General features: G+C 54.2%; 1 protein-coding gene across 2 annotated transcripts; it reads right to left on the reverse strand.

The window, feature by feature from the left end:
* Positions 1 to 6,416: 6,416 nt before the first annotated feature.
* Positions 6,417 to 21,842, reverse strand: TRIM8 (tripartite motif containing 8). 2 transcript variants are annotated; one of them, XM_019725014.2, is made up of 6 exons: positions 18,976 to 20,558; positions 9,963 to 10,058; positions 9,392 to 9,625; positions 8,573 to 8,604; positions 8,323 to 8,438; positions 6,417 to 7,990 (listed from the first exon to the last, which is right to left on the reverse strand). In XM_019725014.2, exons 1-6 carry the CDS (start codon positions 19,543 to 19,545, stop codon positions 7,383 to 7,385), a joined length of 1,656 nt encoding a protein of 551 aa, XP_019580573.2. In that variant the 5' UTR covers positions 19,546 to 20,558; the 3' UTR covers positions 6,417 to 7,382. The 2 variants fall into 2 exon arrangements, with proteins under 2 accessions (XP_019580573.2, XP_074195222.1); XM_074339121.1 differs by lacking the exon at positions 9,963 to 10,058 and having other exon boundaries at positions 18,976 to 21,842.
* Between the last annotated feature and the right edge of the window lie 4,094 nt (positions 21,843 to 25,936).

Consider the following 25,936-nt stretch of genomic DNA (forward strand, 5'->3'; position numbering starts at 1 on the left):
GCTGGGATGCTAATCCAGCAGGAGGGAGGTGTCTGCACAGCTGTAGGCAGCCCCCCCATCCCCAGTCTGTGAATGGGCACATCACCCCCTCCCCCCCGCCTGCCAGCGCTCCTGAAACAGTTGGTCCTAATGAACGCAAAGAAGGCAGGGCAGCTGTGTGCATTATCCATATGCATGGGGAGGTGTATATTTATCCTCATGTCCCACCCCACCCTGCAGCTGCTGCCATCCCCTCTGCCAGGAGGGTGAGTGGGCATGAGCGCCCAGGCTGCTCCCAGCCCCGGGGCCTCCTCTCCTTCCAGCACTTGCTCCCCAGCCCACGCCCACAGCCTTCACTTGACCCATTTTAGAGGCAGAAGTTTGTGTGTGTGTTTGAGAGAGAAAGAGAGAGAGTGCACACATCATTTCCCCAGTTGGTGCTTTTGATTTCCTCTGAAGTATCTTGATTGCGGACGTACAATGGCATCTTGCTGCCAGCGCTCCCTCAGCAGCTTCTGGCTCTGCACCGCCTCCTCCCCAGGGCCAGGTTTTTCTGCTGACTCCAGGGCCCATGGCTGTCTGGCAGGGAAGAAGTCCTGATCCGGGCTTCCATGCCTTGGCCTGAGCAGCGGGACCTGCCACAATCCTTCCTGCTCCTTGGGCTGGGGCCAGCCGGCCCCCTGCATGCCTACCTCCTCTCTCCCTGGGAACTCCTGCTGCCTCCTACCTGGCCACCTCCTCTCCCACTGCCTGGCTACTCACCTCCTTTGTTCTGAAATGCAGTTCCCCCATGCATATGCCGTCAGAGGCCCTGCTGCTCTGGGACACTCAAAGGCAAATATTTTATCCTGTCATTCAAGACCCCTCTGATCTGACCCCAAACCTTTTTCATAGACCTGTCAATCATGGACTCTAACACATACCCTGAGCTTCAGATGAGTTACCCTCACTGTCCCCCAGCCTAACCCCACAATTTTATTTCCCTGCCTGTGCTCATAGCCACCTCCCTCCCCCAAGGGAGACACCCTTGGGGTGTCTCCCGTCTATTTTGTGCTTTCCCTACTCCTCCTTTAGGGTATGATTCAAGTCCTATCTACCCAGGAAGATGGCCTGGTACCCTCTAGCCCACAGGGCTCTTCTATGAAACTCCAAGAGCCCTGAGAGCCTAGGAATCTGTCATTCATTCATTCAGCAAATATTTCTTGAGCAGAGAGGCAAAGCACAACGCCTCATGTTCTGCCCTGCTCCCTCTCACCTTTCTGACCTCATTACTCACTGCTCTGCCCCTCACTCACTCTTTCCACCCACACTCACACCCTTGCTATTCCTGAAATGAGCATCATCTGCCTCGGGGCTTTTCACTTGTTCCCTCTGCCTGGAACATTCTTGTTCCAGATAGCCCCAGACCTTAGCTCCTCATGTTCTGTAGTCTCTGCTCAGTGTCACCTCAGTAATCCCATCCCCGACCACCTCCCTATATAAACATTGCCATGCTTCCTCTCCCCTCCTAACTTGCCCTGTCCCCTTCACCCCGCTTTACTTTCCTTCATAGTACTTATCATCTACTCACATTTATTGATTTATTGTTTGTCATCTGTCTCTTCCTCACTAAATTATCAGCTCCAAGAGGGCAGAGAGTTTGTCTGTTTTGTTCACTAAAGTAACCCCAACTTTGGAACAGTGCCCAGCTTTAGAAGGACCTCAGTAATTATTTGTTCAATGAATGAGTGAATAAATGAAACAGGCACTGTGCTAGGCTCTGAAAAATCAAAGATGACTAATATTTCATGTCCTCCAGGGATGCACAGGTTAGTTGGACACGTAAGCTATGCAGCTTGTAACCAGAGTTAGTTAAAATAACAAGCGAGAGTGTTAAGTGCATGAAAGTGTGGTTGGCCCAAAGGAACATAACACTGTGATAGCTATCAATGCCTGAAAGCAGACCATGCCAGCACCAGACCTGGCACTTGACACACATCATTTCATTACTCCACATACCTATCCTGGAAAGGGTGGAGAGGGGTGCACAGAGGAGGCGAGAGTCTGAGGCTAGGTAGACAGTCCAGGCAGAGGGATCAGAAGAGCCACTGGGCCTGGAACTACATGGCCTGCTGGAGGACTGCCTCTAAGCACGCGGTTTGGATGGGTGGAGCCCGGGGAGCTACAGCTAATGGGGGTGGCACTTGGTGTGGCTGGAGAGTCTCTATCTGTTAGGCCACAAGCTACCCATTTGCATCCATGCCCCCTTCCTGCTCAGTGCCCTGCAGCAGGCACAAACATGGAGAGTGTCTGATGACAACACTGAATTCACAACCAGGCAGCCAGGACTCACTGCCATTTTTTTCCAGGTAGACCAGAAGTCCACACTACCCTTAGCATTCAATTCTTGGAAGCCTGCTCCCTCATTCCACTTCTTACCCTCAATTTTGAGATGTTGCTTGTGCCACCTCTAACTCCCCATCCTACAAGCTGTTGAGAACATCACCTCACACATCACCCTCTCTTGCCTTAATGTAAATAATGAAAAATAACAACCTATGACACTGAGCAGATGTGTTCTCACTTAAGAAATACCCAATTATTGAAGATCTAGTGCAAGGAGAAATAAATATCCCAGTTTGCTGCAGTTGACAGGAATTAACCACACAGCAATTTCGCAAAGCTGGTCTCCCATGGAGGAAACATTCCGACTCCCAGTGCAGAACTCAGGGTTAAGGCCATCGCCAGTCCCTGCATCGTAAATGCCAGGGACAGGGCTTGCCTCACTCAGGGTTGTGATTCCTATAGACAGTGGAGAATATAGTAGAGGCCAAAGCTCTATACATCAGGTTTCTATTGGTTATTCATAAGAGCTTTCATTGTGGCTGGAGTGGCTTGAGGTTGTTCAGTTCTCTGTCAAGCAGAGGTTGAATACATCCTGCCTTGGGAGGGAAGGGAGCCTTCAGGGTGCAGGTGGAAACGATAGCATGTTGGGGGAAGAAAGACAGAAGCTGAAGTTCCTAAGACCAGCCCCCTGCTAGTCCCGGTCTCTAACTTCTCCCCATGAGCCTCCCAACCCTAATTGCCTCTGCCCCACATTCTGATCCGTTTCCCATACCCCTCAACCTCCAGTGAAGTTTCTGGGATCTTAGCCCTGAACCCCAGGCCCTTGCCCAAGCACTTTTGCATAGGGAAGGAGCAATCCAACAGTGCCCTCACTCATTCCTGCCGGGTTAACTTGAAGAGACAGGATTCAGAGGGTTCTAGAATTAGCACCAGGATCCAAAGTTCTAGAGACCACTATTTCCTTTGTTTTTAATTTTATTAAATTTATTGGGGGTGACATTGGTTAATAATATTATATGTTTCAAGTGTATAATTCTGTAATACATCATCTGTATATTCTATTGTGTGTTCACCACCCAAAGTTTATTTAGAGACCACTGTTTCTAAAGTATCTCCAAGTGAGAATTGTCCAAAATCACACAGGGAGACCTTCACTTTAGAAGAGGAGTGAAAATATGGTGGGGGTCTGTCCAGGGATACCCAGGAATCATTTTTCACTTCCCTTTACCTCATAGGCCCAGTAAGGTCAACATCCCCCTTTCTTTGTAGACCCAGAGCGCTAGGTTGGGGGAGGATGAGTCCTGGACCCTCCCTTCTCCCCCCACGCTGGAATTTACAGGACGCAGAGGTGGGGTAGGGAATCTCCCAGGGGCCCAGGTCTGGTCCTGAAAGTGTTCGTCGGTTCTCCCCCACCTTCGGATGGGAGAAAATGAAGGTGTCTGAGGAAAGGGCATGGTGACAATGATAGGGTATGAGTGGGTGGGTGTGAACAGGGCCTGGAAGAACCTAGAAGTGAGGTTAGAGCACGGGGTCTCCGCTGAGAGAGAGGCCTGGGACGCTCGCTGACTCAGCGGCGTCGCTACTCAGGGAGTTCCCGGCTGCCCCACCCGCCAGGGTGCCCTTTGAAGCCCGGAGAGGGCTTTGATCTGGGGTCTGCCATGCTCTCAGCTGGCCGAGCCAGATGCACTGGAGGAGGGGCGGAGGGACCCACCAGCCTCCAGGCCTCGTCCTCCCCTGGCCCCCTGCACCCCCTCCTGGGCAAGGAGACTGTTTCCGGCTGTTGTAGGGGGCACCAGTCCCGCCCTACCCCGCCACCCCGCCTTGCAGCTGTTCCCCAGCTGCCCAGCCCCACCCCAAAGACAGCTGGGAGAGAGGCTGGAGGCGGAGAGCGGAGCGCAGCTGCTCGGCTCGGGGCTGAGACTGGGGAGGGCAGCGACATGAAAGAGCTTGGGCCGTCGGGGGTGGCGGGCGCAGGAAACCCCCCGGCGAGCGCCTCCCCGCGGGCCCCGCACATCTGGGCCACAGGAACCGCCGCCCCCCGTCGGTGGGGTGGGGGAGATGCGCTCCCGACACCCAGCTCTTCCCGGAAAGGGGAGGAGTGATCGCCTCTCCGGGGAAGTCGGGAGGGCACCGTCGGGGGTGTGAGCCGGTATCTCTGAGACGTTGGAGGAGTGAGGCACAGGGTGTGCCTGTGGGTGCCAGAGGGACCCGAGCGTGCACACCAGTGCAGGGAACGGAAGGCTGCCCCCCACCCCCACGCCTTCTCCAGCAGGCCGTGTGTCCTGGGGCAACTCAACCTCTTTCTGGGCCTCCTCTGCCCCTGACCCTTTTGGGAGGTGGGTGACAGCTGCTCCTACAAAGCCAGGGACAGCTGCATGACTGGGGACAGCTGGATAGGGTTAGTGCCTCCCTGCTTTCTTGGCTGCCCAGGCACCCCCAGGCCATCCTCCAGGCAGCTGGCTGCTTCACCCGCAGCCTGTGTGCCTGAGTGTGTAATTGTCTGGGGTGGGCTTTCAGAGCTGGGACTTGGGGGTGCTCAAACCCACCACACCCCACACCTGAGTCTCCCTCCATATCCCAGTCTGATTGATGTACCTGGAAAAACAAGCCCTCCCATCAGCTATAATAAAATTAGGCCAAGTGGGAAAGACACTTGGACAGCTTTCTGTCTTGGCTTCTGACTCTTGGCACAGATGTCCCAGGGTTCCTGACAACTAGAGAAAGGGACAGTGAGGCAGGAACAGATGTGAGTGGAGCTAAATGCCTATCTGTCCACCAGCACTGCCCCCAGGCATCCTCCCCCCCTGGACTGGAAGGGCACTGTGCTCCAGCCATCTGCCCCCTCTTTAGCCCCAAACAGGTGCAGGAAGAGAAGGGGGAAGGTCAGCTGTTGTCATCCTGCTCCTGGCTCTGGCTCCCTGCCAAAGTGGGGAATGGGGAGCAATAAAGCAAGGGTCCACCCACTCCACAGAGTCTACTCCCACAGGACAGGACAGAGGTTCTTAACAAGACTGGTTTGGTGTCCCAGCCTGACAGGCCTGACCATTTCCTCCAACCTGAGTCCTTACTTTTCTTAAGAAGGGTGACTAGCGGTTTGTGATGTTTGGACCCTGGCACAGGACTTACTGCCTTGCTCTAGGCTTCCTGGGGTGGGAGGCGCTCAGGCCCTGCCTGATTCTACCCAGACAAGGGGAAAGAGAACTAGGTACCCAGCAAAACTGTCCTTACTATATGGAAGGGTACAGGCTGCTTTACAATACAAGCAGCTCCATGCAGTTAGGCAACAAACCAGAGGTCAGTTCCCCTACAAAGGACGGCCTTGATGTGTCCTAGTCCCTTTTTCCACCTCAGGGGTCCCAGTGACAAGCAGGACCCTGGATAGTCCCTAAGGTAGCACTTCTCAAACCCTAGGACGGGTCAGAATTACTGGGGAGCTAAAAATGCAGATTCCTGGGTTGTCAGTGATTCCCACTGAGTCCAAGTGGAGCTCCAGGAAGCAGCGCTTTTAATAAGCTCTGAAGACATGCTAGACTTTGAGAAGATCTGCCAAAGAGGCTGTGGATAGGATGTAGTTTTCACCTTGCTACCCTACCTCCTCGCCTCCTAGAGCCAAATATTTTCCTGCCTGTCCTTCCTCCTTGCTCAGGGACCAGAGCCTGTCACCAAAAGCAGCATGGAGCTGAGCGACCCCACCCTCCCAATGAGGGGCAAGGCCCAGTTAGACTAAATTCCAAGATGGTCTGTTCTGCTTCTAACAGTGCCTAGCACTTAGCACCTGCTCAATAAATATTTGTGGACTGAAGGAGGTAAATTTTGCAAGACTCACAGAAAGGTATTTCTTCCTTTGTCCTAGCTAAGAGCAAGTTGGCAGAAACTCATAGAGATGCCAGGGCCCCTGCAGCAGGGGGCTGGGCCTGGGAGATCCTCAGCAAAAGTTTGTCAAAGGCTGAGGAAAGATGTAGTATTGTATGAATTGACATTCATAGGCCTGGAACAGTCCAGACCCAGGAGAAAATCAAGGCAAGAAGAGCAGGGGTTCTGTCCCTAGAAGGCCCCTCCCCACACCAATGCCCGAAGACTCCAGGCCTGGGGGTAAGAGGCAAGGCAGGGAGTGGGACTGCGCCATTATGTTTATTAGGTCGGATTTCGGTGTGTGCTCTAGACAGATTACAGAATAAATACCTGCGCCTTGAGAACAGAAAGTCCACGATTCATACAAAGTGCTCACTACAGGAAGTTGCTGTGTCAAAATCCAGGCAAGGACCCAACTCAGGGCAACCCTTTCTCCCCCACTGACCTCAACAAGGGCTGTGCTATGGTTTTTTATTTTATTATTTCTTTTATTTCTCTTTATTATTATTATTATTTGCTTTTTCTGTGGTCACTATCATTGGCAAAGTTCTTTTTCCCCTTTCCTGGACCTGGGGTTCCTGTCTGTAAGATTCCATTCTGAGGCTGAAGGTGCCAAAAGCTGCTTGAGAAGTGGCTTTTGAACTCCATCTGGGAGGATGGTGAGAAAGAAGCAGGAGAAATCATTCTTGGTTTAAAAAAGAAAGAAAAACAAAAGCCCCACAATCTACGGGTCATTCCTTAGTCAGTGATCAAAATGCCCAAAAGAAAAACAAGGGAGAAGCAGGCCAGTGGGCACTGGTCCTTCCTCCCAGGGCTAGGTGAGAAGGGTTGCCTCCCCAACCCTCGAGGCTTTAGGGGAAGCTGAGGCTCCTTCCAGCCCTGGGGGTGGGAAGGGGAAGAAGAAGAAGAAAGGAGAGACAGAGAGAGCTCAGCGCCTTGAGGTAGACGCTTTCCCAACTCCAGGGCCACCAGCAGCTGCGGCCCCGATCAGCTCTCACCGTCACCAGGCCAGCTCCTACTGTCACCTCTGCATCCAAGAGATTTATAAAAAAAAAAAAAAAAAAAAAAAAGCTCCAAACAAAACGAAATCCAAAAGGACAAGACTTGGGAGAATGAAGGAGGAAGGGAGGGAGGAAAGGAAGGTAGGACAGGTCTCTGAATGCATCATTCCGAGCCACTGGGAGCTGGGGGGGAAGATTCCCCAGCACCCTGCCGCCCGCGTGGCGTTAGCTCGTCACGTAGTGTTTGGTGGACGGCTGCCCATACACCCTGTAGAAATCCTGGTGGCCAGGCTGCTGGGAGGCATCGAGCCAGTCTCTGACCGCCAGGCCAGGAAGGGACTGGGGGACGGAGGGTGTGGGTGGGAGCGGGTGTGAGTACTCCTGCGAGGGCACTGTCCAGGGGAAATGGCCGGAGCGGGGGTAGGGCTGGTGGCCTCCATGGTTGGCCACGGAAGAACAGTAACAGTTGTCCACAGAACAGACGAGAATCTTGCGGCCGCCATATTGGGGGAGCATGGGCTGCTGGGCGGCGGAGCCATTGGGATACTGCGATGGGGGGAACACAGGACTTGAGTGTACTGGTTGGGCACCGCCCGGCAGGGCCACCAAGTGCTGTGTGGAGCTGCAGGGCCCCAGGGGCTGCCCTGACTGGCCCTCGCCGCTGGCTGTGCCCGCTGCCCCATACTGGCTGCCCACAGGGCCCGACGACGTCTCTAGGAAACTGGCCTCCGGGAAGGCCGTTGAGTGCTTGCGCTTTTCCGCCCCAGAGCTGCTCACGCCACAAGGGTACAGGGGGACGCTCTGCAGGAAGGGCACCGGTGTGCTGAAGGGGCCTGTGGAGAGTTTGGGGCAAAAGTCGCCGAAGTTCCCACCCCAAGCCACCCAGGCCTCCTCTCCCCTGGGGACCTTTTTCATCTATAGGACCAAGCCCACTACATCATGCATCATCTCTGTCAATGCTCACTACTCCATTAGCAGGCAGATACTATTATTCCCATTTTACAGCTGAAGCAACTGAGGCTCAGGGAGGTAATCTGGCTTGCCCAAGGTCCCACAGCTAGAAGTGGCAAAGCCAGGACATGAAGAAAGGCCTACCTGACCACACTCTCTCAGAGGGAAGGCTCTGGCATTTACCCCACCCCTCCATTGAACACCCGACCCTCACCTTCTAGCATCTTCCGCAACTGCTTCTCTTTCTTGGCTACTTCGTTCAGGAAGAGCTTGGAGTTCAGGTGGCCAATCTTAGGGGGAGAAAGGCTGCTGCCCGTGCAGGTCTGGGTCCTGGGGGCAGTGGACGGGGCATCTGCTGTGAGGAGGTATCACGGGTAAGCCCGCCCAACCTCCCCAGCTATGGGCCTGGCCCTCCCTGCCTTCCCCAAGATGTGTTCCCTGAGGGCCAGTGGCCATCTGCTCACCTGTCCATTAGGATTTTCACAGACTTGGTGTTCTAGAGGAAGAGAAAAGGTTTAGTCAGTGGAAAAGGCACCATGGGAGAGGTGAAGACCAAAGCTGCCCCATCCTCCCTCTCCCCAGGCAGGGCTGACCCTCTGATTCTGGCCAGAGTATGGCCAGGGTGGTAGAGTGGTGGCGGTGGTGTCTACAGTTTTGGAAGAATAGCTAACATTTATTGAGCAGTTACTATGTGACAGACAGCATTGTCAATGCTTTTTATACATCCATCATCTTACCTACACAACTACCCTACGAGGAAGGTTCTGCAGGTGCTTGATCCTCTATCTGGATTCTTTGGGGACAGATGTATTTTGGAATTTGGAATTTGTTTTATTTCAGAAGGGAACTAGGGTGCCTGTATCATATGTTACGTATCTTTTCCAGTAGGCACCATAATCCAATACATCAATGTTTCTGTAGCATAATGAATAGCCATACCTAGTGAGATAAAGACCATAAACTGCCAGCATCAATCAGTTCAGGTCAATTTTGGCTGTTACATGAATTGTTGGAATTTTCTTCTTCGAGTTTGTGGAGATTTTAAAAATTGGAATTGAGGATAAAAGATAGATCTGTATTATCAACACCATTGTTATAGGTGAGGGAACTCAGGCATGGGGAACATATATGACTTGGCCAAGGTCACCATGCTAGAGAGAGCAGGGTGACTCCGAAGCCCTGTGAGCACACTGGTGGGGGAAACTGGTTGCAGAGCAAAGAATTGCAGATTCCAATTCAGGAACGCCCCAGGTCCCCACCAGCCGGGCCTGGGCCCAGCCCACCTTCATGAAGCTGATGTCCTCCGTCTTGTCGAAGAGCAGCTGCAGGGAGCCCAGCAGCTTCTTGGCCTCCTGCATGCGCTCCCCGAGGTGCAGCGCCTGCGCTGCGTTCTCGCTGCAGAACTTGGCCTGGGCCTTGTCCAGAACCTCCACCGTCTGCCGCAGGTCCTCATCCAGCAGCTGGTGCAGCTTCTCATACTGCAGCCGCACTTCCTCCTTCAGTTGGCTCACCTTCTCCTGCAGGCACAGGGGGCGAGAGTGGGCAGGCAGGTGAGCACTGGGGCCCTCTGGCTGCCTCTCCTGCCTGGCTCACCTCCTGGATGGTGGAGTCTGGGACCCCAAACCCCCAGGCTGCCCAGGGCTCCCGAGGGCAAGGTCTGACCTGCCGACTCCCTGCTGATAGCACAGGGCTCTGTGCCAGCTTCCCCTGGCACAAGTGGGGCTCATCTACTAACCGTTCATTGAACGACTGACCAAGGGGTTCTGGCACAGAGCCGACCATGCACTAGATCCTAGCCCAAGGCCCTGCACCCAAGCCACTCCCACCCCATACCATGAGCTTGGGCTTAGCTACCTCCACCAGGCGCTTGTCTGACTCGAGTTTGTACAGCTGGTCCTCAATGTCCTGCTCTCGCTCCTCCAGTCGGTCCTGCTGCTTCATCAGCATCTTCTGCAGGGACAGTTGGGGCAGGGGCATCAGAGGGGGCTGCAGCTCCACCCCTTACCAAGGATGGGTGAGCACCACCCTTCCCTCTATAGAATAGACTCATCCTGTAGATCCTTTGACCCAGATGCCCTGAAGTTTCTGCCATCCAACCTCTTCTGGCCCCCATGCAATCCCAGGGGCCTGGTTGGTGACAGCTGTCTGGCCAGCCTGTTTCCACAAACAAAAAGCCTGGAATAGCTTCTCACACATATGTAAACCATGAGCTTTCTGAGGTAGGGTCAGGCCAGCCTGTTCTAACAACTCCCTCCACCCCCCAAGACTAATCTAATCATCTCAGTAATGCTATAAAGCACTATTATTGTCATCATTTCAGAGAAGAAGAAACCAGAGAGGTTAAGTAATTCATCCAAAGTGCACAGCAAGTTAAGTGGCAAAGCTGGGATACAAACCTAGGTGATCTGGCAGTAGGGTCTGTTCTTACCCAAGTCATGCTGCCTCTCTCTGGGGAGCCCTATCTTAGAGACGAGTACCCTAAGATACAGAGGATCCAACAACCTGCCCAGGTCCTACAGGCCCTCTGGCCCAGTCCAGAGAGCTCACCCTATACTTGCCTTACACTTGAGAGCAGCATCCAGCCAGCTACCCTCACCCTTGTTCTTGACGCCAAGAGCTAGGCCTCTGAAGTCCTTGCTAGCTCCCGCAGCCCCTCAGTTGGACCCAGGTGGAAAGGAGACTCTGGCACTCCTAAGACTGGAGGCCAGTCTGCTGGAAGGTGCTGGACCAAGCTGCTCATCTCAGCCCTGAGTCTCTTATCTCTACAACCCCTGTCTTCCCAGCCCTCCCCATCCCGGCGGCTCCATTCCTCCTGTCATCCCCCTTCACCAGACACACTTCTTCAAACAGGGTCTCGTCCCTGCTCGAGCACCCTCACTGACTCCCTCCTTCCAAACATTTTTAGATGGTAATGAAGGCTCTCTTAAGACCTGACTCTCGCAGCCAGGTGGGCTAGTCTCCTGTCCCCAACACTCTGTGCATGCTGGAACTCCCTGCACCCCGCTGATGGTTTTGTGCAGCCCACAGGGCCTCCTCCTCCTCCTCAACTGTCCTTCGAGGCCCAGCTTAGGGCCCTGCTCCTGTAGGAAACTTCCCACAGCCCCTGCTCAGTCTGCGCAGCTCGCTCCCTGTCCTGGCCGTGCAGTGGGGCTGCCACGTTCTGCCCTCCTGCTATAGCTGTGCTGTCCAATATGGTAACCACTAGTCACATGACTATTTAAATTGACGTTAATTAAAAATAAACATCAGTTCTTCAGTAGCACCAGCCTCAGTTTAAGTGCTCAACAGCTACATGTAGCTAGTGGCTAATGTACTGACCACTACAGACACAAAACATACCCAGAAGATCTACACGACCCACTATTCTGCAGTCTGTCTCACCAACTGTGGTTTGATCTCCTTACGAAACCCAAGGCCTCTTGAAAATAGGGCTTTGCTGCTATCTTTTCTACCTCCATTCCCAGCCAGGCCACACAAAGGCCCCAGCACCCTACAAATGCATAACATGTTTACTGAATAAACCCGTTGGTTGTGGACACAAAACAAGGTTTGCAAAGCAAATTGCACAGAGCCTAGCTCCCAATGTATCCACTCAGCAAGGAATGCTGCCCTTTCTTCCTCTGTGGGCCTCAGAGTGACCCTCAAGTTTACCTCCTGATCCCCACTCTCACCTACACCCAGCTGGCTTCGCACACTGCCACCAACCCTTTCTCACTCTGCCAACCCATTTCACATATGGGGAAACCAAGGTCAGCAAGAGAGTTCAGCGCCCCCGTTTTGGGTCGGTGGCTACGCTAGAAACAAAAAACCAGGACCCTGGGGAGAGGAGGAAGTGAGGATAAAGCTGTCAGATTCTAAGTTTTGGAAGTCTGAGTCGCCCCCCCACCCCTAAAAACTGGACTTCTAAAAACCAGCCCCAGGAGACCTTGCCCTTCCAGCCCAACACGCTGGAAGGGATCTGTTGCCAACCTGAGAACCAGCACCTGAAGACACAGCTGGGCGGGAGGCAGGAATAGCGGTAATCATGCATCCTCCCTGCCTGTGAAAATGCCCACAGCGGTGTGACGAGGGCAGCAGCACCCATAGTACTACCCAGATACGTGTGTACAACTGCACACACACACACAAGCACACTCATGCACACTGTTGCACACAGCTACACGTGTACTTGGACCCAAACCCCTGCACAGTGAAGGCTGGGCCTCCTGAAGGTCCCAGACAATTGAGGGACGTCTACCATAAAGGTAAGGTGGCCAGGACACCCCTTTAGAACATCAGGCCTTTTTGCCTCCCTTGTAACAACTGGCCCTCAAATATTTGCCTGCTGACTGCCTCCTACCCACACTCAGGAGGAAAGGGTCCCCTGAGATGCACCTCAGACTCTAGGTCACTCTTGCCTTCCCAGTGCCCAGAATATCTGAAAGCCCAGGCCCCACGTACCCCCACACGTCTATGCACCATGATCTCCCTGCCCAACTGCTTCTCATGACCAAACCCACCAGTATCTGATTAGGGGAGCGTTTGGGGCTGAGTCCCAGGTGTGGGGGGCAGGAAAGAGGCAGCCCCAGGTACGTTCCCAGCCCAGTTTCCCTCAAAGGATAGGAATGGGCCTGCTCCACTCCTGCCCTCCAGACCTGCCCCTCTGAAACCCCTTCACTGAGTACATGGCTCTGCCCCCTCAGGGCAGAGCCAAGGGAGGCACCTCCTGTCCAGTCCTGGGGGTGGGGCTCAGGCCCTTCCCTCTTCTTATAGGCTTTTCTCAGAGCCTTCCTGGCAGCACTTCTACCCTGTAACCATGCAGCATCTTCCCTTAGCTTCATGATCCCAGGTCCTGGGTCCAGCTTGCCCAGAGCACTCTGGGGTGGGAGCCCAGTCCAGGGTTAGCAAAGGCAGTGACACACTCCGTTGTAGGTGGCTGGGTTTCAATTCCCCTCCTCCAGATCAGAGGCCATTGGGTTCCTGTTCTCTGCTGTAGGGTAGGGGAGGGGCAGGAATGGGAAGGAAACGGGCCAGAGGTTGCCAGCCAGGGAAGGCTGGAGGTGGCCCACGCTGGCCAGCTCACCCTGGCAGGAATGGTCCTCCCTTAGGGCCAGATGATCTTAATCTTGCCATAGACAACAGCTAGGGGAAAGCAAGGGGTTTGGGGGACCCCTGCCACCTCGGCACTGGAAAACTGGGGGAAAGAAGGAAAATATCCACTTGCTGCCCCTTCATTACCCCTCACCTTGGTTCCACAAATGACTGAATCAGGTTGCTGAGAAGCTGGAAGGTGGGGAGCAGAGGAAGCAAGGCCTGGATCCCTTTCCATCCCAACCCCCAGGGAATTGCTGAGAGTTGAGGCCCTGTTTCCCACCTGGGAAAAATCCACAGCTGAGAGATAGGACCAGACTGATGGTCCCAGCGTGATGCAGAGCAAAGGCTCTCACTGCAGAGTGGAAAGCACTTTACAAGCTGCTCCCAGCCCACGTAAGTCACTGGACTGCGGCACACGAGTGTGCAGCAGTGGCGCGGAGTAGGGCACCACGGTCTAGAGTAGGAGCCTCCAACAGGAGGCTGGGAAATGGGAGGCCCAGCCCCACTCAGCCCCGATGGCGACTGCTCATTCCTGTCCCTGTCCTGGTCCCTTAGGACCTAGGCCTTCCATGGTCTGCTCCTGGGTCTGCGAGGGCAAAAGTGTCAAGAAGACTTGGGGGCACTCCATTCCCATTTCTCCAAGGCCCCAGAATATCCTGCTCCTCATACCTGCTGCCCAGTGCTCTAGACTCTGCCTTGAGCTGCTCCCTTTAACGCCCCTCCCAATGTGGAGAGGAGGCAGTCAGAAGCCCCTTCCTTTCCTGCCCCAGGAAAGCCTCATGCCCCTCTGGAGCCTGACTGGCCAGGCCCAGCTGGCATCTTCGATGCCAGACTAGACTGGGCAGATGGGTGAGGCCATGGGGACTCTAGGCTATATAAAAGTTAATAAATAATAATAAAACCCACAAGTCAACCTGGAAGAGAAGCAAGGTCAGGAGGGAACAGGGCCCCAGAGGCGGGGCCAGGGGCAGGCCTGAGGTTTTCAGTCAAGGCCTGGGCTGGGTCCAGCACCCCTGTGGTGGGGACATGGGGGGCAGGAAGAGGAGCTAAGCTGCTAGAGCACCTCTTCCTGCTCAGACCCCTGCCCAGGTGACTCTCATGCCAGCTCCAGCTCTGGCTGCAGCCCCTACTCCAAAACCACTTCATCCTAACCGCCTCCCCAGCTGCCAAACACTCCCCCCCTCCTACTTAAGCCCTTTCCCAGGAGTCCCTTAGCCTTAGCGCCCCCTCTCCCTGAGCCACGGCACTCTCCCCTTGTCTCTGAGCAGCTTCTGCCTGTCCTAGCTGCCCCTTTCTGTGCCTCAGCTCCCACCTTGGGCTACCTTGCGAACCCCCAGCCAGGGCCAACCACAGAGCCAGAGAGAAGAGGCTACAGGGCAGGAGCCAGGGCAGAGAGAGAGGCAGCAGCAGGGAGGCTGGCCCCGGCAGACCCTGGAGACAGCATCCCAGCTGCAGTGGAATTAGCTTTTGCCATGCAGAGAGCAGCGCTCTGGGGCAGCAGAACAAAGCGGCGGGAGAGAAAGCCCCCCTTTGTCTGGTGTGAATGCCAGGCCAGCCGGGAAGGAAGGCTTTCCCAGAGCCAGGGATGAAGCCAACCAGGCCTGTCTGCCCAGTCCAGGGCAGGAGCCCGAGCCGGGCGCACCTTCTTCCTATGCCCACCCCGGCTGCTCCCAAAACAGCACAAACAGCACAGCAGGATCCATCCAGGCTGCTCCCTCCGATACCGCCCCAGGCGACAAGCTCACCCTAAGGTGAATCCCATCTTGTCCTCCCCTCCCCAACACGCACCCCACCAGGTGAGAAAGTCACATAAGACACCACCACCAATCACCACGGAGCAGGCAGTCCCCCAGCACCATCACGCTGACAGTCACGCACAGTCATCAACTTCACCTCACAGGCGTGCAGCAAGCAGGGCACACGGACACCCTCTTCTCTCTCACAAACATATGTGCACAGGTCTTTCTGACCCAACACCACACACGACGGACAACTACATAATTCAGTCAGTCACTCACGCTGTACCTTCTCAGGGATACCCACGTGAGGTATAAAAAATTAGTCACATGTGAGATACACACACACCTGCAGACTGACACGGACGCACAGCCACTGAGCTGCAGGAGCCAGAGGAATCAATAGGGCGTGCATGACAGGCGCCCGGCTGTGTCAGCAGTATCTTGGGGTGGAGGTGGGGGGCTGGGCCTCTGCCTGAGGTTCCTCTCTGCCTGGGGCCCAGGGAGGAATGCCAAGCCAAGCCCCTCTTCTGGGCAGATTCAGGATGGCCGAGAAAGGGGAAGCTATGACCCTCACACCTCGCATCCACATGGCCGCCCCAGCCCAGCTCCAACCCCACCTGAGACCTCAGGAGTACCGGGAAGGGAGGGGGCAGCAGTGGGCTCTGCACTGCCTGAGCGGGCTAGGCCCAGGCAGCCCTCCTCCCAGCGCCTACCTGAGACACATGGGATGAAGACCTAGGATCCCCTCCAGGGTCCCGTGCAACCCCTCCAGCAAGGGGCAATGTGAGCAGCAGAGGAAACCTCAGCCCCAGCAGCTGCAAAACCCAAACTGGCCCAAGCAGTGGGATCCCCTCCACAGAGAACATTTCTTCTCAACTCTAAACCTCCAGGAATGCAAGGAACAGGGTCTCGGCAATATTTCCAGCCTTGATCTGGGGTCCTAGGAATGACAGAGGCACAACTATGATTGGAACACACACACAACTAGGTCTTATCTTGGGTCATTTTTCTATGTTGAGGGAGGTCATGAAATAGGGGTGCTCCCAGCTCAAAGCAGTCCCTTGTTGCTCAGATGAACCCCTAAACCTGGGGACTGGATGACACTTTGACCAACTAGGGCTGCCAGGCCTGAGCCCACCTGGATGTGCTAATATTGGGCCCTTAGCCTCCCCCAGCCCCAAGGGAGAACATATTTGAGGTCTGGGCATGTCGCAGACAGTGGTCTCTGGGGCCCACGCAGAGGGCATCCAGACCTCAGGGCAGTGTGGCCTACCCGTGGCTTTCCAAAGGCAGAGGAGGGCAATGGCTTTACAGGTCTGATTCTGAGACACCCCCTGCTACTCCCCACCCCCTCCCTGCTGGGCCCCTGCTCCAGGCCACTGGCCCATGCACATGTGAGTGCTTTAGAGTAAGCGAGTGGGGGCCACCAGGGAGAAGTTAATCAGGGTTTTCTATTTCTAGCAGATAGGGCATTTCAGCAGCTGTCCCCCTCCCCTACCCAGGGAGGACAGAAGAGGAAGCATAAGAAGCAGAGCTATATTTTAAGGCATGTGCCAGGTCTCCGGCTTCTCTTCCTATTATCTGGGAGAATTCTGTTGCCCTCATCCATGCACCAGCAGAGGCTCTTTAAGACAGCCTCCCAAGGGAAAAGAGGGCCAGGAAAAGGCCCTCCCCCCTGGCTGGCCCAGAGAGGATGCCGAGTGCAATGGGTTCTTCCATTCAGGTTCCCCAAGGTGGGACCTTCCTCCACATTCAATAAGTCCGATTCACATTGAGTGGCGCTGGGCTACTGAAGGGTTTCCAACTCCAGAGTACTGGAGCACCAGACAGATCCTGAGGGCCTGGAGTAGAGAAGCCTAGAGGGAGATGAGACTCAGGTTGGGGGACACAAATGCTGAGCAAACGGAATTGCATATCTGGCCCTGATGCAACCCACTACTTCTGAGACTGTCCATGCCAGGAACAGGAATGAATACACAAACACACGCGGGGCCACTGACAAAGTTCAGTGCTTGCTTCCATCCAGTTCCTCCCACAAGCCAGGGATCAGGGATCTGCTGGTGGGACCCCCAGGATACGCTCTGCATGCATCTGACACCCTGCCCCTCCCCCAACTACACAACTGGGAGACAGGTGCACTTGAGAGCAAAGCAGTCTCAAAGACACTTGCAAACACAGACACACATCTAAAGATACCCTCCTACTTACCAAATCAGGTACAATTATGTTTTCTCCCCTACCCAAATGAAAGACATCTCTAGCACTCAGACACAGCTAAAAGCAAAACTGTGGGCACAGGCACACCTATACTCATCACCCTGGTTGCTGCCCCCTCCTTTCCGCCACATCTCCGTCTGTCTTTCCCCTCCTCTCACTTTCCACTGCCAATCCCAGGACTGAGAACTGGACAGCCTCCTTCCTCTTGCCTCTGTCCTTTTCCCAGCCTCCTCCCCCAGCCCTTCCATCTTTATTAATAGCAGCAGCTTCCCAATACTGGGGAAAGTCTGGGCTCTGCCTGCCCTGGTGGGGGGTAGAGGACACCAGGGGCTCACCTGCTTCCCCTAGGCTTCTGCCTTTTCCAACCCATGGTGGGAGGAGCAGGGAGAGGGCAGTGGCTCCTCTTTCCATCCCCTACACTTCAAGAAACCAGAGGCCCTGTCCTGGCACAAAAACCCAGAGCTAGCCCATCTGATTAGAAACTAATTATACAGCAAATTTTATTTGTTGTCCCTGCCCTCAGCCTGTGGCAGCCCTCCTGCCTTTTGTTAGTTGTCTGTGTATGTTTTTTAATTGCTAAACAGTGACTCATTCTGACTGGTCTCCCCACAGGAAATAGCCCCCATCTACAAACATCCCCTGCTCAGAGCTTCCTCATACCCAAGCTCTCCACTGGCCTCAACTAGCCTCCAGGGGCCCCCACCCAGAAACACTCCCAGTCCTACCAAAGCCCAACCTCACCCCCAGGCCCCAAGCTGGGGCTTCTGAGATGGCTCAGTCTCAAGCCAACCCCTTCCTTCGGGTATGACTCAACCCTGAAAGCCAGGGGACCAGGGAGGGACGTAGGAGGAGCCCCCCTCCATGGAAAGGGACGGAAGTATTGCCTCAGTCCAGCTCCAAAGCCAGGCCCAGAGGCCTGAGGGGGAAGGCGGTTTTGACATTGGCCGCTGCTGCAGGGTGTATACAGTGGGAGGGGATGCGGTTCTGGTTCCGTAATCACTCAGCCGGCAGCCCAGGGGAGCCAGCTGCCTGAAACCAGATTGCAAGGCGGCTCAACCTTAAACCCACAGGATTCTTTTTCTGTCTTCCACTTCCCCTCCCCAAATGTGGGAGGGCTGTGATAGAGGGCTGGGCTGGGAGCAAAGGGCTCTGGGTGATGAAGACACATACTTTAAGGTTTGTTCATGCAGACGTGTGCAACACACACAGGCACAGAGGGCAGCGATTCTCACACATGGAGAGTGGGCTATTGGAAATAATCCCAAGCGCTGAGACACTGTGCTGGCTGTCCAGGCAGGCCTTGTCCACACAGATCCCTAGAGCTCTGCTCTCCCTCTGGAAGCTCCCTTCCACCCCCCAATGTGTTTCCAATAGAGCTTGAAACGAACATGGCTGCTTTTGTTTACTTCCTCATTGGTATGCCAGCATCATGGATCATGTCAGCCACAGCAGCAGCAGCAGCAGGACACTCATTACATAAACAGCAGCTGGAGAAGCAGAGCCTGGGTCACTGCCTTGGTGACTTCCCCTAGGGCCCACAGAAACAAGGCTGGGGGAGGGAGCTGTGCGCAGAACGGAAAAGCAACACCCAAACTCTACCCCTGACAGCCCCACACCTCAGTTCTATAAATGACTCACAAGATGGACTCTATGAGCACAGGTGCAGGAATGTATCAAGTAGTCACCGCGGACCCTTCTTCCCAGGACCTTGCCCCCAAACTTTCTATTAGACTTTGGAAGGGGGCCTCTGGCCTAATGTCACAAGAGTCAACCGGACCGGATGGGTGATCCCCCGGCGGTAGGAAGTGTGTGTGTGAATGTGTGTGTGGGGTACTTGCCCGGATCTCATTCCTCCGGATCTCCACGTCGCACACCGAGTGTCCCTGATGCGCACCGCTGTAGTAGCAGCAGTACTGGCACACGGCCACCTGCTCGGCCTCACAGTGGTAGAGGCGGTAGGCGTTGTGCTGCGGGCAGCTCCAGGCCCGCACGTCGTCCGCCTCCACCAGGAGGTGCCCGCGGGCGGTGGAGGGCTGCTGCAGGTGCGTCTGCACGTGGGACTGGCAGCAGGGCGCTTCGCAGCGCAGGCAAACCTTCTGCGCCGGCAGCGGGGGGCCGCGGCGGCAGAACACGCAGTGCAGCGCCGTAGGCGGCTTCTCCACGTGCAGGGCGTTGAACTTCTCCACGATGTTGGTGAGCTTCAGGTTCTTCTCCAGGCCCGGCTTCTGGTTGTAGGCCTGATTGCACTCCGGGCAGCGCACCAGGCCGCTGTCCTTGGCCCATGCCTCTCCGATGCATCCCCGGCAGAAGTTGTGTTTGCACGGCAATTGCACCGGCTCCACGAAGACATGTAGGCAGATGGGGCAGATGAGTTCCTCCTCGAAGCAGTTCTTCCAATTCTCCGCCATGGCGGCTGAGGGCAGGTGGCCCCGGCAGGCCTCAGCAACTCCCCAACCCTGGGGGGACGGGTCCCGCCGGTGCCGCTGTAGGCCTACCGAGCCCCGAACTCCGGTCCCAGGCGGCCCGAACAGTCGCTCAGTCACCAGCGCCTTCCGCGCACCCGCCCCCCAGAGGAGGTAGCCTCGGTCCTCACGCCGCGCGCGCAGCCGGCTGCGTCTGCTTCTCCTCCCCAGCGCTTAGCGGGAGGTGGCGGACTGCGCCAGGGCCGCGGCCGGGGCACCAGCCCTGGAGAGGAGCGCCCGAGTCCAAATTCCATATAAGAGGCCGCCTCTCCTTCTGTGCGGCTAAGGCAGAGCCCGGGAACCACACACTTCCTCTAGCGACGACGGTGGCGGCAATGGTGGCTCCCTACCCGCTTGCCGGCGCCTCGCTTCCCTCGCCTCGTCCGGGGTCCGAGGGCCGAGGAAGCGATTGCGGCCGCGCGGAGGGTTGCTAGATCCCGACCAGGCGGACGAGGCGAGCCGGCGGTCCCTGGGCGGTATCGCGGCCGCCCCCCGGCTGGCCGGCCGTCTGCGGGTGCGGGCTGCTGGGCGCAGCCGGGCCGACTCCGGGGCGCTGTGTGCGCTCAGGGGCAGTCATTCAGATGAAATTCCAGTCCCCGGCTAGAGACACCAGCCCGCCTCTGCCTTCCTCCTCCCTTCACAAATAGAAACGGAAGGGGGAGGGAGAGAAGTGGAAAAAAAAAAAAAAAGCCAACCAGAAAGGGAGGGAGGAGAAGCCCCGCTGGTGCTCCGGCCTGACCCCCTCGTCGCTACTTCGGCGCTCCCCCGAGGCTCGGCGCCCGGCGCCCCCGCCGCGGATAAACCCTGTTCTCGGTCTCTGCGCTGAGCGGGCGCCTCGGCTCTGCCGAGGAAAACAAGGATTGATCAAACTAGAAAGGAATTTTTCTCAACTGCTAATGAACAGGAGGCTCGGCTCCCGGCCCTCCCCTCCCCCCCGGCCCGGCCCTCCCCTTCGCCACCCCGGCCTCCCTACCCCCCCCCCACTTTCTTTTCTTCTCGGCCTCTGCTCCGGCCTGGAAGGCTCGGGGCTGCGGTCCGAGCCAGCCCGCGGCGGCGGAGCCGGGCCGAGCCAGGCTGCCTCCCTCAGCGCCCAGCCATCTTGGGCTCTTGGCGGCGGCCGCGGTGGCGGCGGCAGCCGGGGGTCCGGGAGCGCTCGCTCGAGGGTCCTGCAGCGTTCTTTCTCTTTTTTTTTTGGTGGGATTTTTTTTTTTTTTTTTAAGGGGAGAGCTGGCGGCCTCCCTCAAATTAGGAGAGAGAGAGCGGAGAAAATGCCAAGTCCCGATTTCTCTCCACCTCTGCTCCACCCACCCCAGTCCTTTCCAAAAAATAAAAAAAGATTAGAATTGGAAGAAGTCGGCAGAAAGGCGAGTGCCGGCAGCCCCCGGCTGCTGCCGAGGCGACGCGTCCGGGGCGGGCCCGCGCTAGTCGCTCCGTCGGTGGGTCCGTTTGTCCGCCCGCAGCTTCGCAACTGAGGGGAGGGCACTCAGGGCAGGGTCTCCGCAGCGGCTGTCGCCTCAGAGCTTTATCCTCAGATCAGAAAAAAAAAAAAAAAGGAAGGGGAAAAAAAAACCCAACCCCAACATTCTCATCACAGCCACCTTCAGCCATCTTGCGCGTATTATTATTATTTTAGGAATAATCTGTTTAATAGCTGCGTCTCTAGCCCCCTCCCCCGCGTCCTGGGCTCCCCGCCCCCTTTTAATAATAATCTCAATAATAAAAATGATCTGCGGGCCAGGCAGTCCGCGGCTGCCTTTTCCTGCCTCAGCTCGCTCGGGCTCCGGCTCTCCTTCCCCTAGCAAGGGAGCGAGGTGGGGGAGTTCGCCGCTGGGGCTCGGGAAGGGGTGCGTCCCTGTTGCCCGCCAGTTGGCCTCCGCCTCGTCAGGGAGGGAAGGGCGCCCTGGCTGCTACCGCGCTGTTGAGAGGAGGGTGGGCGGGGGAGGGGCCCCGGCTCGCGGGACCGGTCGGAGGGGCGCCCGGGGTCCCGGATCTTTCCACCACGGCCGGATCTCGGAGTCTGCAGGCGTGGGGGGATACAATGGGCTCCCAGAGCAGAGTGCGGCCGGCAGGGTGGGGATGCGGGCGGGCAGGGGGTTGCGGTGAGTCGAACTCCAGAGCAACGGTGGAGAGAGGCGGAGGGTGGCGTCCCTACATCAAGGCCAGTCCCGCTACTCGGGAAGGGGGCGGGGAGATGGGAAGGGGGAGGCGAGGAGAAAGCGGCAGCGCAACGGCGGCGCCTTTAATCAGCACCCGCTGGTTCGGTCCACCCGGCACAGGAGAAATAAATGGACAGGGGAGGGGAAGGAGCGGGGGCGGGGCGTATTGTCCGGAAGTGCTGTTACAGCTGCTGAAGAGCCCAGCTCCTCCCCTTTTCCCTGTCTGGAGTTGGGGCTGTTCCGGAGGCTGCTCCTGCTATTGGGCCTCAAGGAGAGGCTCCACCTCTTTAAGGAGGGGCAAACCAGGGATCCTCACGTGACTCGTACTAACTTGGATACATTAAACATTGAGATGGGAGGAGGCTTTCGCGCTTCTTAAAAGGGCGTGATGCCCCTGTGTAGTGGGACCACCTCTTCCCGAGCCTCACCCGTAGTAGCTCTTTTTACATGAGGGAAAGGAGTGTTGTTAGTCTGTTCAGCGGTCTGATGGAACTGAGCAGGGAATTGAAAAGGTTCACTGTGGAGCACTTTCCCAATGTCCTCATTACTTTACCTTCAATTTCTGACGCTTAAAATCACCGAGCAAAATAGGCATTATTATCTAATATTAATAAAGAAACAGAGGCTGGAAGAACTGAAGTAATCTGTCGGAGGCTGGTCAGTCAACAAATATCTAACAAAAGACTTCTAGGCCCTGGGGATTCCTCTGAGAACATGAACAACAACAACAAAATTTTTTAATTAAACATGTAGGACAATTTCTGTGATAGCTACGGGCTCATATAAGGCTCTCCAAAAAAGTGACATTTCAACTGAGACATGCACGTTTAGGAGGAGCCAGGCAAGTGACAACGTGGGGGAAGAGTGTTTCAGTCAGAGGAAAAACAAATGCAAAAGCAATAGATCAGGCATGTCCCAGGGCATAAAGAAGGCTGTGTGGTGAGGGAGAAGACAGGCAGCGGCGGAATACACAGGGCCTTCCTTGTAGGAGTTCGCATTTGAAGCTGGTTGTGAGAAGTTTTCAGATTTGGGATATATTTTGGAAGGAGAGCCAACAACCCTAGACACAGATTAGATACAGGGTGGAGAGCAATCAACACATAATAGTAATAAGGTAGGAATGGGATGTGTGTGTGTGTGTGTGTGTTTCACATCACACGTTTATATATATATATATATATATATATATATATATATATATATCTCAAAAATGTTTTTAAAGTTCAGAAGGATATACTATATACAGTGATAAGCACATCTTGATCCCATTCCTACCCCATTACTATTATGTGTTGATTCCTCTCCACCCCATATCTAATCCATATCTAGGATTATTGGCTCTACATATATATATATATATATATATATATATATATATATATCCTCCTCCCACCCCCAGATATTTTAAAATGATTGCTAGGATTACTAGTATTTTGGCCACAACAAGAGGCTGAATGGTGGTACCATTTACCAAAAAGGAGAGAATTGAAGAGGGTTAGGTTTGGGTGAGGAGATTTTCAGTAGTGCTGTCTAAGTTAAGTTTGAATTGGCTCAGATATCCCAGTGGAAATGTTGAGGAGGCAGTTGTACATACAGACTCGGGGGAGGTTTGTGCTGGAGATTATCAATTTCAGAGTCATCAGTGATTATGCTCTAAATGGTAGAACTGAAATTCAAATCCAGTTCCGTATGGCCCACGAGGCCCTGATCGGTCATTTCCATCAAACCAGAGGCTCTCTTTGCTCCAGAACCTCCATCTTCTTATTCCTGATGTGGGGGCTAATGTGGGCCTTTCAAGGACAAAGCCTGTGTCTTTAGCACTTTGCATTCCCTCACATGCTGAGCAAATGAAAAATGAATGAATGCATGCATGTCTAAAGGAACAAGAAGGAGACAGTGATTTTCAATCTTTAATCCTCAATTCCATACTCTAAAGATGGTACAAAGAAACAGCAATGTCTAGCTTCGAGCAGTTGGAAGGGTCTTTCTGTGGCTTCCTCACCAATGACCTCCAGGATAATAAATCTAAAGGAGTCCTCTAATTTCTCACCTTTGTAGACTGCTCCCCTTGACTTGGAAGACATCATACTTTTCTGGTTTTCTGCTTATCTTTCTAAACACAGACTTCTCTAATTTCCATCTCATAAATGTTTGGCGGTCCTCAGAATCCTGCCCTCCATCCTTTTCTCTTACTAATCTACACCTGCTCTCTGGGGCATCTCATTTACTTCTAAGGCTTTACCACTGTCTATATACTGATAACTCCCCAGTCAGAATCTCCAGCCCAGATCCTCACCCTCCTGGTTGCAGATCCATGTAGTCAACTAAAAAAGCAGTCCGCGGAAGAGATTTGGTGGTGCACTCCACTCGGATGTTTCACAGGCACCGTGAGTTCAATGTACTGGAAATTAAACTCTTCATCCTCTTCACGTTGCAGCCTGTTCCTCCTCCACTGTGTTCCCCATCTCAGTCAGTGGACATGTCAGCCAGCCACTTACTTATCAAACCGAGAATCAGGGAGGCAACCTTGACATCTCCTTCTCATCTCTCTTACCCATTCAATCAGTCTCCGGGTCCGGCTCTTAAATATCTCAATGATCATTCACTTGTATACTCGTTGCTCACTTAACATCTTCACGTGTTAGAGTTACAACGAACATCCCAAACTCAACATGTCTAAAACGATACTAATTTCTGCTCTCCCTAAACCAGTTCCCATTGCAGACTACTTCTTAATGTCTCTATTACTTCATTATAATCTCTAGCCTGGATTATTTCAGTAGGTCCTAACTAGTTTGTCTGCTTCTACCCCCACCTCAGTTCTCAACAGAGAAGCCAGAGTAATCCTTTTAAAATATAACTCAGATGACGTCAATCCTCTGTTCAAAATCTTCCAATGGCTTCTCACTTCAACCAGAATAAAAATCAAAGTTTTATCATTGCCTACACAACTGGCTGCTGCACCTATGCAGTGAGGCCTTCCCTGACCTCTGTACATAAAAATGCATCCCTGGGCTGGCCCAGTGGCTCAGGCGGTTGGAGCTCCGTGCTCCTAACTCCGAAGGCTGCCTGTTCGATTCCCACATGGGCCAGTGGACTCTCAACCACAAGGTTTCTGGTTCAATTCCTCGAGTCCCACAAGGGATGGTGGGCAGCACCCCCTTCAACTAAAATTGAACACAGCACCTTGAGCTGAGCTGCCGCTGAGCTCCCAGATGGCTCAGTTGGTTGGAGCCCATCCTCTCAAACACAAGGTTGCCGGTTTGACTCCCGCAAGGGATGGTGGGCTGTGCCCCTGCAACTAGCAATGGCAACTGGACCTGGAGCTGAGCTGCACCCTCCACAACTAAGACTGAAAGTACAACAATTTGACTTGGAAAAAAGGCCTGGAAGTACACACTGTTCCCCAGTAAAGTCCTGTTCCCCTTCCCCAATAAAATCTTTAAAAAGAAAAAAAAAGTCCTCTCTCTCTCCTCCTCCTCTTTATTTTTCCTCCATAGCACATACGTAAAAGATTTTCTTTACGCTCTAATGGGACCTAGTACATAGTAAATACTCAACAAGTATTTGTTGACTCAATGAATGAATCCTATTTTCTCCATTCCACCACTTCTACCCTAATCCAGACTTGACTGGTCACCTTGCCTCCAATCTTGCTCTCTTTCAAAATGTTCTCCATTCAGCAGGCAGGGGGATGGTTCTAAAAGGAAAGCTTGATGCCTTAAACCATATACGCTAGGCAATTTAGACTCCAAAGTTCCCAAGAAGAGATTTGGGGCTTTTGCTCTCATTGTTGTCTGCTGGAGAGCTTTGGAAAGTAAAACCCCCCTTCTTCTGCCTAATTCATCCTTAAGCATCCTTCAGGTTTTGACTTAAATGTCACTTTTTTCAAGGAGCCTTTGTAAAATCTCCCCAGACTGGGTTGGGCACATTTTCTGGGTGTATACCATAGTGCAGCCCTCTAATAAAGGGTTAAGATTAACTGTGCAATTACTATGTGCCTGGCATCTCATGTGCATTATCTCATATGATCCTTGCAAAAACCTCTATGAAGCAAGTATCTACTTGCAGATGAAGAAACTGAGGCACAAGTAAATTAGCCTGTCTTAGTCACACTGGTAATAATTGGTGAGGCAGTGTACTCCTTTCTCTTTGATGGCTCTTCCTTGCAATTGTTCCTT

Source organism: Rhinolophus sinicus, linkage group LG07 (genome assembly GCF_036562045.2).
Source record: "Rhinolophus sinicus isolate RSC01 linkage group LG07, ASM3656204v1, whole genome shotgun sequence".
Classification (NCBI taxonomy): domain Eukaryota; kingdom Metazoa; phylum Chordata; class Mammalia; order Chiroptera; family Rhinolophidae; genus Rhinolophus; species Rhinolophus sinicus.